At 36.1% G+C, this 12,300-nt stretch overlaps 1 protein-coding gene and 1 long non-coding RNA gene across 3 annotated transcripts in view; both read right to left on the bottom strand.

Moving 5' to 3' along the window:
* The window catches only part of LOC133714601 (uncharacterized), a 64,340-nt gene that overhangs the window by 32,947 nt on the left and 19,093 nt on the right, over positions 1–12,300 (bottom strand). The window lies entirely within an intron of this gene.
* LOC133717285 (disease resistance protein RPV1-like) lies at positions 168–5,228 on the bottom strand. 2 transcript variants are annotated; one of them, XR_009849504.1, is made up of 6 exons: positions 4,673–5,228; positions 3,457–4,555; positions 3,028–3,312; positions 1,518–2,633; positions 585–1,349; positions 168–352 (listed from the first exon to the last, which is right to left on the bottom strand). XR_009849504.1 is itself a non-coding variant. In XM_062143974.1 (5 exons), exons 1-5 carry the CDS (start codon positions 5,170–5,172, stop codon positions 657–659), a joined length of 3,693 nt encoding a protein of 1,230 aa, XP_061999958.1. In that variant the 5' UTR covers positions 5,173–5,228; the 3' UTR covers positions 168–656. The 2 variants fall into 2 exon arrangements, 1 of the variants encoding a protein (XP_061999958.1); XM_062143974.1 differs by having other exon boundaries at positions 168–1,349.

Below are 12,300 nucleotides of genomic sequence, written 5' to 3' on the forward strand. Positions count from 1 at the left end.
TTAGGGGTGTTTCGTTTTTGTACTGTTTGCTGAATATATATAATGGGCTGACCTCTTTTCATCAAAAAAAAAAAAATTAATACTTCCTCTAAATTACAAAAAAAAAAAAATTGAAAAAGGAAAGGTTTTTATTCTAAGTGGATTACACATATACACCTAAATTTTGATGAAAAGATATACTTGTTGGATAGAGCCTGATCCTGCAGCTGCCTCTAAAGAGACTCACAGTATTAAACTATTAATTCTTTCCTTAAAAACAACGAAAACCAATTCCTTCTTCCTCGAGGTGGTCAGCATCCACCTGCAGCATCACCTTGAAGCAAGATACTTAGCCACAGCGAGGCTAGAACTTCTGATACCAAAAACATATTGTATATGAGTTTGACAAATTATTGGCCACATTTATGAAATTCCGAGATGTAACCCGTGGAGGAAGATTTAATAGACTAGCTGATTACCAGCAATATTCTCCTACAAGAATGGAATCAATTGAAGGCAAATTTACCAATTTTGATACCACAAAACAATCATTCGTATAAAAACATGAAATCTGCAGAATTTTAAAACAGGGAAGAGAGACAAACCTGAAAATAGCAGCGAGAGTCTCTGAAAGAACATGGCATATATTATTGTAGGAACTATGGAGTACTGGCTCGTTAGGTAGGATCAAAATTCGCGAGAGTCCGCAGCGAATTGGGAAGAAGATCAAGATTTGAGGTGGATGCAGATGCAGATGCAGAGTAATCGGGGAAGGAAGGCATTGATGGTTGCTCCTCAGTGCAGTGTCGTTTTGAAGGAATTGGTTGTTCCTGCTGCTCTTGTTCATGGTCATAATCGTCATTGGCTCCATTACGAGGCGTCTTTTGTTCTGGATTCGCAGACGAAATCCACGAAAGCCAGTCTAGCATGCGAGGTTGGCATACGAGGTGAACTCCACAACTTTTAATTTGATCAGCAGGGTAAAATTCAATTCGACACTGATAACGCGACCAACCCTGTTGATCCACTTTTCCCTTTATCTCATTAGATAATGGAATATAAGTTAGCCACATATGGTCTGGCGTTAATCTGCGCCAACTGGAACTGCGCCAACTCGGCAACTTGGAACACTGTTCTATGAGTACCCCATTGATGGAAATATCAGCTCGATGATGAGTTAAAACACTAAAAGTTTTCTCAACAGAACAAACAGCCACTCCTATGTTCTCCCAATTCAATTTGCTTGGGATTTCAAAAGAAAATGCACATGTACTGGACGAGCCGTTTTCATTAGTAGCAACCTCCTTCAAACGATGGAACCAATTCGGAACCTCACTACCAGGTAATACAAGACTAAACCGGGAGTTGTGCTGCAATAAAAATGTCAACTACGTCAATACCGCACTTATTCTTTCAGCAATAGGAATTCAGGTGAGAGACCCCTTACGTGTAGGCTTGTCTCACCCCATATTAATAAGGTGTATGCATCATAAATAATGAAATTACATAAAACAAAACGAGAAAGAGAAAAAACAGACCTGATTATTCAGCAAAATATTTTCCATCTTCTCCATGTCATAGCCCAGCTTGTAACTAAATCTATGGCAATTCCACAAGTTTATCTCTACCATATTCAAAGACTTGGGCAATATCAAAAATCTCTCCAGTGATTTGCAATCCCCCGCATTTACCTCGAGTATATTTGGTGGAAGCTCTGGAATCTCTCGAAGTCTCGTGCAACTATACAAGTCAATCCTTGGCAAGCTGACAAATTTGCCTAGTGCAGGAATATTAACAAAACTGTTACTTGAGAGATCAAGTTCGTTTAATGTTTCCAAGCAATCAAGACTCCCAATGAAATCAGCAGTTGATAAATTACATCCGGTGATTTTGAGTACACGGAGCTTGGGAAGCGCTAGTGAACCACTGTCATGGTCATGTGAAATGCTTGCTTTTGTTGGAAATGTAACAAGTTTTGAGCATCCACTCACATCTAGGATCTCTAGATTTTGTAACTCATATATGCTGCATGGTATTGTTGTAAGATTTTTACAATCTGCTAGATTCAACTCATTAAGCCCAGTGAAATTTCCAATTGATGGATGCAATTCTTCAATATAGCAGCCTCTTAGATACAACTCTTTTAAGGAATTCATCTTTCCCTTGAATTTTGGAAATGTAACAAATTTTGAGAATCCACTCACCTTTAAGATCTCTAGATTTTGTAACTCATATATGCTGCATGGTAGAGTAGTAAGATTTTGACAATGATCTAGGTATAGCTGTCTAAGCCCAATGAGATTCCCAATTGAAGGATGCAATTCTTTAACATGAGTATTCGATAGGATCAACTCTCTTAAAGAATCCATCTTTCCAATAACTTTTGGAAATTCCTCTAGCTTAGTGCAAAACTTAAGATCCATAGCATGGAGAGATTTCAAGCTAATTTCGCTGGGCAGCTTAACAAGGTTATTGCAGCCTTCAAGACATAAGGTCACAAGCTTATCTAGGCATCCAACGGACTGATGAACCTCAACTAAACTTTCACAACCATATAAATTCAGCTCTTCTAAGTTGGGGATTCCGGTGAAGTTTGGAAGTTCTCTTAGGGATTTACAACCTTCTAAATTCATAGATGTTAGAATTGGGAAATTCTGTGTGGCAAGGTAAACCAAAAAAAAAAAAAAACAATTAGCTAACCTGAAGCTCTAGTACTTGACACCAATCAACCAAGCTTTATCTATACTATTATTAAGAGAAGAGGTTTGTTAGCTAAAACTAAAAATTTTGACAAATTTAACCCTAAAAGATTAAAAAACTTTAAGAATAAATTAAATCATAAGGGTAAATATGACAATCACAAAATGAATTTTCATTAAAAATATTTTTTTTTTTTAAATTATCCTACAACCTCCAGTTTTCTCTCTCACTATTTTCTCTCTACAATATCTGTTTTTTTTTTCTTTAAAAAAAATATTACACATGCAGAGCATGTATGAAGAATGCTAGTTTATATAAAAATAAACATAGATTATTAAATAAAAGTACCTTAAGTCCCTCCCATAGTCGTGTGATGCGAGGGCTGTAAGGAATTTTGAGCACAACAAGTTTCCTTGGATGAAAATTTGAAGGAAATGACTGTATCGGACATCCGTACCAGTAAAGCCACCTCAACTCATTGGATAGATAATCTATGTTTCCAAAATACTGTACCCTCTTGCTGATAGACAAGTATTTGAGATTTTTCATCCTAGAAAAGCTTTTAGAATTCAAACATATCTCATCTTTTTCTTGCTCCCATTTTAGTCTAATGCCTTTTATTTTCTTTGTTCCCTGCAAAATGAAAGAAAGCAATAATTATTAACATATGTAGTAATTAGGAAAGCACAAGTACATAAGCTTATGTGTTTCAAAATTTCCTAGCTTCAAGATTTCAATAAGAAATATTAATTACGTATTGGATAAGATAGTACTTACTGTACTATCTATTAAAACATGGTCGACATCATCGTAGTTCCACAATCTACTTCTTTCGCCGGGCTCACCCTGTTGACGTACTAATTCTCTACCCATTTCTTCTATCAAGTCATGCATCATGATCTTATGTCCGTCCATTGTTATCAAGGCCTTTTCTTTGAGTATTTCGATACCAATCACTGGGTTACAGTCACAAGCTACTAGTATTGTTATCACATGATGTACATCCTCACCTTTAAAGAAGCAAGCAATGTCAAGAAAAAGTTCTTTTACATAATCTTCTTCTAGAGCATCAAAACTTATTTTGAGAATGTCTTGAATATTCTTGTGAGGAACTCTTTTATAACTATCCAATGCATCGTCCCAGTGCTCTTTCCTTCTAGCAAATAGATGACGACCCACAACTATCAAAGCTAATGGGAGACCTTGAGCATAGCGTACTGCACGATTTGCAAGTTCCATGAAATCATCTGGTGGTCCATTACAATTGAATGCATTCCAACTAAATAACTCCATAGCTTCAGCATCATTTAACATCTTGACCTCGTATATTGACTGAACTTGATGAGCTATTAACAAATGTTTATCTCTTGTTGTTATGATAATTCTACTGCCTGGCCCAAAACAATCAGATGATAGAACTAAGTTGTCTAATTGATTCGAATCACTCACGTCATCGATAATTAAGAGAACTTTTCTATACCGCATCCTTTTCCTTATAAAACATATTCCTTCATCGACATTGTGCACTTCCAAAGTTGAGTCCCCAAGAATATCAAACAAAAGTATCTGTTGAAGATGGGCTAGGCCTTTTTGGACACTCGAATTTGATCTAACATTGGCCAGAAAACAGCTACCTTCAAACTCACAGCGAATTGAGTTAAACACAGCTTTAGCAATTGTGGTCTTTCCTATTCCACCAGGACCCCATATACCTACCATACGAACATTATTTTCTTCCATATGTAAAAGTTTGTGGACATCTTGTCTACAAGAGTCAATTCCAATTGGATACTTAGCGACCATCAAATTATCAGAATTGACTAGTACTTGGGACGACAACTCCTCAGCAATCTTGCCAATAAACAGAGATTCATACCTATCAATTTAACAGCATACCAATTTATAAAGTCTTAACCACATGTTGAGAGCTAAATATACAATGATACAAAACTATCAGCCAACTAGCTATATATAGTGGGATTTCGAAACATACTCGCCATCCGAAAAAAGCCATCCAGACAAATTTGCTGCTTCTGAAAGAGCTTCCCTCCATTTGCCGATGCTATCCTTGTATCTGCATTGATCGAGTTTAGCAAATGCCTCACCAAAACTACCTCTTTGATTTCGTACATCCGAGGGATCCACCTTGTAGAAAACTGGTCTAACCATTTGTTTGTTTGATGCTCGACATTGAAGGATCTTCACCAGTTCATCCAAACACCACCTTGATGATGCATAGTTCTCAGAGAAGATAATGATTGAAACACTGGACTCCTCAATTGCTTTGACAAGCTCCACCGATATTTCTCCTCCTCTTGGAAGCTTATCATCTCTGAAGGTGTTAATTCCCTTGTGACGCAACGCGTTGTACAAATGATCAGTAAAATTGCAGCGAGTATCCTCCCCTCTGAAACTCAAAAAGACATCATATGTGTATGAATTGGAGAAAGAAGAAGAAGAGGAAGAAGCTGCTTCAACTGCCATAGCGGTCATATTATTGTTTGTTTATGTAACCTAGTTGACTAAACAAACTCAGAATTAATAGGGAGTCATGCTCTCATATTGTTTGATATATTAGGCCTTGTGCTTTGCATCGCATCTACGAGGCAGCTTCCAAGTGTTTGCTATGTGAACGTAAAGTTGAAAGCTACGCCCGCATTTCGGCGTGAAGTGGTTGGCAATAGGTTGTTGACTTTTTTTTTTTTTTTTTTTTCAGACCAAAACTTTTTGTTTTTGACAGGACTCGGATTGGAGTCTTGTACTCTTGTTACTCTACTTGATGCCTTATGGAACCAACGAACGGATTATGTGAACCCAATCATGCAAGTTGAATAATGAATGGATTCGGTCATTTGAACCCAATCATGCAGTTGCAACTTCTAGATTACTCAATTTCTTTTTGGTTTGATCTTAAATGGGGAATAAAATGATATACATTAACAAAAGAAGAAATGATTTATGTGATGCTTAAGTGGATACACACTTGTATGCCTTACATTTTAGTGAAAAACTAATTTAGAAATTCAGAAATTGAGTAAGGACATGATTAGCACGATATAGAAAAAGCGATCACGACATTTGCAAGTCATCATAGATTTTTTTTTGAACATTTGCAAGTCATCTTAGATAAGCACCAGGTCTATCTATTATCTCATCAACTTAACTCTGTCATGCTCCATTTACCATGCATATTCAACGAACCAATTTCACCTTCTCATCTAGTGATCCAAGTACTACTTCTAATGCAATTAATGCACTTCCCCTTCAAAGGTCATCTACTTAATTCAATGCAAATTGGTAATCAAATTGAGTTATTTCAATCCTTCTCATTACCTCATAAACTCTGTGAGGAAGAATCAATATCAGGACACTACAAAATAAGCTAGCAAATTGATATTTGAATATCTATTGATTTTACTAGGCTAATCTCCATAACCACTGCACTGCTATTTTTGAAACAACCTCAGCATACAACACCAGCTCTGATGAACTAGTTATATTTTTACTACTTCCTTGCTGTGAGAGTCTGCGTTACAAAAGCAAGGAAAAGACAAAGATACAGGCTTATATTCCTACATGATTGCAAATACTTGCATATAAATCGGTCCTTGGAACTCAATAAAGCCTTAGATATCGGCCTCATTATATTTGGAGCCTCAATCAGGGAAGCACTAGTATCATGCCACTTGCCTATGGCTACATCTGCTGCAAACTCTTGATCAACCACCCCACTAGACGACTACAATGAAAAAGACATGAAAGTTTTTCAAGAACAGATGAGAAATAAAAATTGCCATCATCCTTTTTTTTGATGTGCTAGAAGTACTAATTAACCACTCATGTGAATCATATCTTATTGTGGCACTAAGGTTGTTGGAGGAAAAGGGAACAGAATATAAATTGGTGTATAGCAGGGGAATCACGCCAATTGCTTGCTCAGACCATCATAAGAGTCTCACCACTCTCAAGGTATATCACCGTATGTTTGCTGGTAACCTTCCAACTACATAAGCAACGGAACATTATACTAAAAGGTTAAGAGCTAATCATGTTTAATTTAAACTTACTTAACCAGAGATCATACCTTTGAAATAGGTAAAATCCATCAGTGGATAAATCTAAGTGGTGTTCATTGGATATTTACAGCACCAACTTGCTTGCATGAATCTACAGCATATGCAAACTCCAAGAAGCAGACTCACAGCCTCAATTCCATCCTTAGAAACAAAGGAAACCAGCTTTTATGTACTTCCTCAAGAAGGTCAACACATGCCTGCCGCATCACCTTGAACCCGAATTTAGCCAACGCCAGCTGATACCAAAAAATGATGTGTATGATCCAATCGGATCATTGGCCAAATTTGTATATGTATTTAGAAGTTATAATCTATAGATGACAACTTAATTGGCTCTGGAATGTAAATGTGCCAGGAATATTTTTCTTAATGTGACAGTTTCACATTCAATTGGCATAACACAATGACCATGTGGACAATGCAACATCATGCCTCTTAAATGTGATATGTTTCAAAAACTTGTAAACAATGAGATGTATGCATGCACTTGAGCATGGATCGGAGTACTAGGAAAAGTATATGGGCACAAGTACAACACATGAGTACTAGGGAAATAGCACATACCCTAACTTCTAGCTTTTTGCAGTCATCTCAAAGTCAGTCAGATCAGCATGTACCCAACTTTGCCCGAATCTGCAAGCATTCAAGTGGCATGGAGAGTTTATAGTTCCCACTGTAAACGGAAGCAACAATCTAAATGTATAACATTAATAAGTTAATCACCCAGAAACATTTATAGTAGTAAATAACAAGTGAAACCAAAGAAATGAACTAGAAGCCAAATATTAATACTGGATCATTTGTATGCACTACCTTAATTGCAGTGCCTAACTGATTGCCATCAATATTCTCCACAATAACAAAAAGAAACTCATGAAACGCCTTTAGGTTCTTCCAAATATTATATTATGCTTGTTATTTTTGTCATTTGAAATTTTTGTTAAATTCTCACACTGGTTCAGATTATATTAATATTCTTGTATTTCTAGATATGAACAAAATATACAAGGTTTTTTACAAATCCTACATATTGGTATCTAAGAAGCAGCCTCACCAAACATTCCATAGTACAGCAATGTCTGTCTTACAACCAGAACCAAAGAGTGCATATTCATCACTACTTGCAAAGTTGGTCAAGTATACCAATATATTATATAGTACAATCCTTAGGTTTGAAAATCAAACTATTGATATAAAGATAAACAAGAAAATAATTATATGTTTGTCATTGAATACATAAATCAAAACAAATGACACAGAATAAAGGTGCGGAAAAAACAAATGTCTACAAATTTTTTTTTTTGGGAGAAAAAACCAAATGTCTACAAATGTCAACCCTAGTAAACAAAATATCTGCAGATTTTAGAACAAAGAGAAAATCCTAAACTGGAAAATCTTCAAGCAAGGAAGACTCACAATAAAATCCTTGATTCTCGCACTTTAAAACTTGAAGTTGAAACTGCAGCAGCGTTGCTTCAAACCACTGTAAAAGAACACATCTGAGCAAAATTTGCTTCCCTTAATGCAGGCTACCACAGGCACAAGCATTACACAGGGTGAAACAACATTTGGGATTTAATTGAAGCAATGGGTGGGATTTCTTAAGGGAATTGGCTGAAAAATATAGAAAATCCATGTAATTAAGGATACTTGAGACCTCAGTGAATAGGTCTTTAAATTGAGGATACTCCAATACTTCCAACTATTTTTCTAAATTTACAGAGGAACTTATGAAAATGAGAATTCTTTCATTTTTCTATTTATTTCATTAAACTGGTTTCTAATTGTACGTCTATGATCAATTAAAGTCAAAATACTAACCTTAATATGTACGCCCTATTCTGAAACTGAATATTTTAGTACTTCCTCTAAGTTACAAAATTTGAAAAGGGAAATGATACACGTATTTAATTATTTATTCTTGTTTTAGGGAAACGATATTTGAGAGAGAATTTCTGTCTTTGGCAGTGGGCCTCTGGGCTGCGTCAAGTGCTTGGGCCAGTCCTTTTCTTCTCTTTGGGTTGCGTCCTTTTCTTTCTTTCTTTCTGCTTCTGCCGGTTTTTCTGGACGAAGATCAGTCGACTGGTTCAGTACTTTTTAGACCGGTTTTTGTGATGTTTCTTCCGGTTGGAAATTGGATGTCCGGAAGATGGTGAACCGGTGGAATATATGCTGCGGGTTGTATGGAGCTTCCGGTGGCCGGTTCGGTAGGTTTCCATCCGGTTCTTGGGGTGGCGCCGCTGGTTTTGGACTCCTGGGATTGAGTGCTTTAAGGTGTGAGGTGGAGGCAGAAAAGGCGCCGCCGGTTTTGTATTCGGATTCAAGGTTTTTAGCTTCTTGAATCAGGGTTTGGCTATTTGTTTCAGGGTTAGGGCTTCGTGCTGATAACGTGTTTTAGGGAAATGATATTTGAGAGAGAATTTCTGTCTGTTCTCATTGATAATAGGGGCCTCTCTATATAGATTACAATGCATAGAATCTGAATTGTACAAGGAAAGGTAATCATACAATGAATGGATATCTCTAAGATATTCTCCGAGATTTTCTCTAATTAAAACCCTATTACCACTAGGTCAAGTAACCTAGAGTTTGGGTCAAACACACAAATACGTGTCAAACACACAAATAGGGATTTACTTGAACAATTCTAACATTATTACATATGTACAAAGTACAATTACGTCTCATTGATCAGTCTTGATGAATAGAAATGCTTTTCGGATAGAGCCTGATCCTGCAGCAACCTCTAAAGAGACTCACGCTACTTTCTAATGAATTAGAACAGGCCTCATCAAAAAGCCCGCGGATCAAGTGGGCCGATGGAGGCCCGCCGGCCCTGAGGGCTAAAAGCCCGGCCCGGCCCGTTAAAAAGCCCGCAACACTAGGCCCGGCCCGTAAAAGCCCGTAAAATATTTTATATATATATATATGTGTGTGTGTGTGTGTGTGTTTATATATATATATATGTGTGTGTGTGTGTGTTTATATATATATATATATATATATATATATATGTAGATATGTGTGTGTGTGTTTATAAATATATATATACACACATATAGATATATATTTGTGTGTGTTTATATATATATATATATATATATATATATATATATATATATATGTGTGTGTGTGTGTGTGTGTGTGTGTGTGTGTGTGTGTGTGTTTATATATATATATATATATATATATCGGTTGACCAATTCGATAGGATTCGAAAATATGGTGAAATTGGCTAAATTTTTTACCACACTCATAATTTATTGTAATAAAATCATCCAACGGTCGGTTTTTCCATTTTTTTGAATTGATAGGGGTTGCTCTTAGGAGTGTATGATATATAAATATAGGTTTATAAGAGTAACTACGTTTGACCTAGTTGATCGAATTCGAAACGATAACCAAATTTGCTAGATTTTTTACAACCACCATAAAATATTACAATCTCTCAATCGAGCGGTTGGTTTCTCCAAATTCATCTTCCACTACATGGTTGTTTTAGAATGGACCTCAACAATTTAAATGCAATGTATAAGTCATACAACTTTAGGAAGAAAATTGGTATAGGCCAATGTGTTTGTAATTAAAATTAATTTTTTTTATCTTATGTCCATGCACATCCATCGATGGAATATATACAAACGTGATGTGAAAAAATAAGCACGTTTCGCGGTTGTCACGCCATCGGTCAACCAAGAAAACATATAAGTGACTACGGTTGACCAATCCGATCGAATTCGAAAATATGGTGAAATTGGCTAAATTTTTTATCACACTCATAATTTATTGTAATAAACTCATCCAACGGTCGGTTTTTTCATTTTCTTTGAATTGATAGGGTTTGCTCTTTGGAGTGTATGATATATAAATATAGGTTTATAAGAGTAACTACGTTTGACCTAGTTGATCGAATTCGAAACGATAACCAAATTGGCTAGATTTTTTACATCCACCATAAAATATTACAATCTCTCAATCGAGCGGTTGGTTTCTCCAAATTCATCTTCCACTTCACGGTTGTTTTAGAATGGACCTCAACAATTTAAATGCAATGAGTAAGTCATACAACTTTAGGAGACAAATTAGTATAGGCCAACGTATTTGTAATTAAAAATTGAAATTTTTTATCTTATGTCCACACACATCCATCGATGAAATATTTACAAACGTGATGTAAAAAAATAAGCAAGTTTTGTGTTCATCACGCCATCGGTCAACCAATAAAACATGCAAGTGACTACAGTTGACCAATCCGATCGGGTTTGAAACTATGGTGAAATTGACTAAATTTTTAACCACACTCTTATTTTATTGTAATAATCACATCCAACGGTCAGTTTTCTCATTTTCTATGAATTGCTATATGTTGCTCTTTGGAGTGTATGATGTATAAATATAGATTTATAAAAAATTAGTGCCTTTAAAAATTTATTTATCAATAAATTAGTATCTATATATAAATAAAGATTTTTTTTTGGTACAATATAGAATTATAGATATGTTATCTTTGATTGTATTTGATCATTATCCAATGAATTTCCAAAGTTTGATTAAAAAAAAATATATATTTGTGTCTTTAAATATTTATTTATACATAAAGCCCGCAAGGCCCGGCCCAAAAAAGCCCGCAAGGCCAAGCCCGGCCCGGCCCGAAAAAGCCCGCAAAGCCCGCTTTATATGGACGGGCTTGGATCCGTCTATTTTTAATAAAGTCCGGCCCGGCCCGGCCCGCTATTATTTAAAAATATAGCAAGGCCCGGCCCGGCCCGGCCCAAGCCCGCTATGAATGGGCCGGACCGGGCCCGGCCCGGCCCGTTAACGACCCCTAAATTAGAAGACTCTCGTCAACCACCACATATGATCACTGCAATGAAATACACGCAACCAAACTTTTTCAAGAATGCATTAGAAATCAAAATTGCCATCAATCAACAGAATATTAAGATTCAAGTTTTTCATAATATAAGTATTAAGCAGAATTAGTTGCTTCTCTTTCTTAAAGTGCCACTAGACCAGATTGATGTTAACTACTGAATATAAGCTGCTCGATTATAGCAAGTAATTAATGATTGCTTGCATGAATCTACAACAGAGGCAAACTCCAAGAAGGAGTAACTACGTAGCTGTAACATCAACGCCATCCTTAGAAACAATGAAATCCAATTCCTTCTTCAGTTCTTCCCCAAGAAGGTCAGCATATGCCTGCCGCATCATCTTGATGCAAGATATTTAGCCAAAGCTAGGCTAGAACTTCCAATATCAAAAAATTGATGTAAATGAGTTTGATAAATCTTTGGCCGTACTTATTTATGAATTTCCAAGTTGTAATCTGTAGAATAAAATTGAATTTGCTTGTGGCATGTGCTAGGAAGATTTTGCTTAAAATAATAAGTTTCATATTCCATGTGCTTAATCCATGGACCATGTGGTTAATGCAACATCATGCTCTTTAAACATAATATGTTTCGATAAAATTGTGAACAATAACATATAGGCACTAGAGCATAGAAGTACTAGGAAAAGAGTATAGGCAAGAGTACAACTA

Source organism: Rosa rugosa, chromosome 6 (assembly GCF_958449725.1).
Source record: "Rosa rugosa chromosome 6, drRosRugo1.1, whole genome shotgun sequence".
NCBI lineage: Eukaryota > Viridiplantae > Streptophyta > Magnoliopsida > Rosales > Rosaceae > Rosa > Rosa rugosa.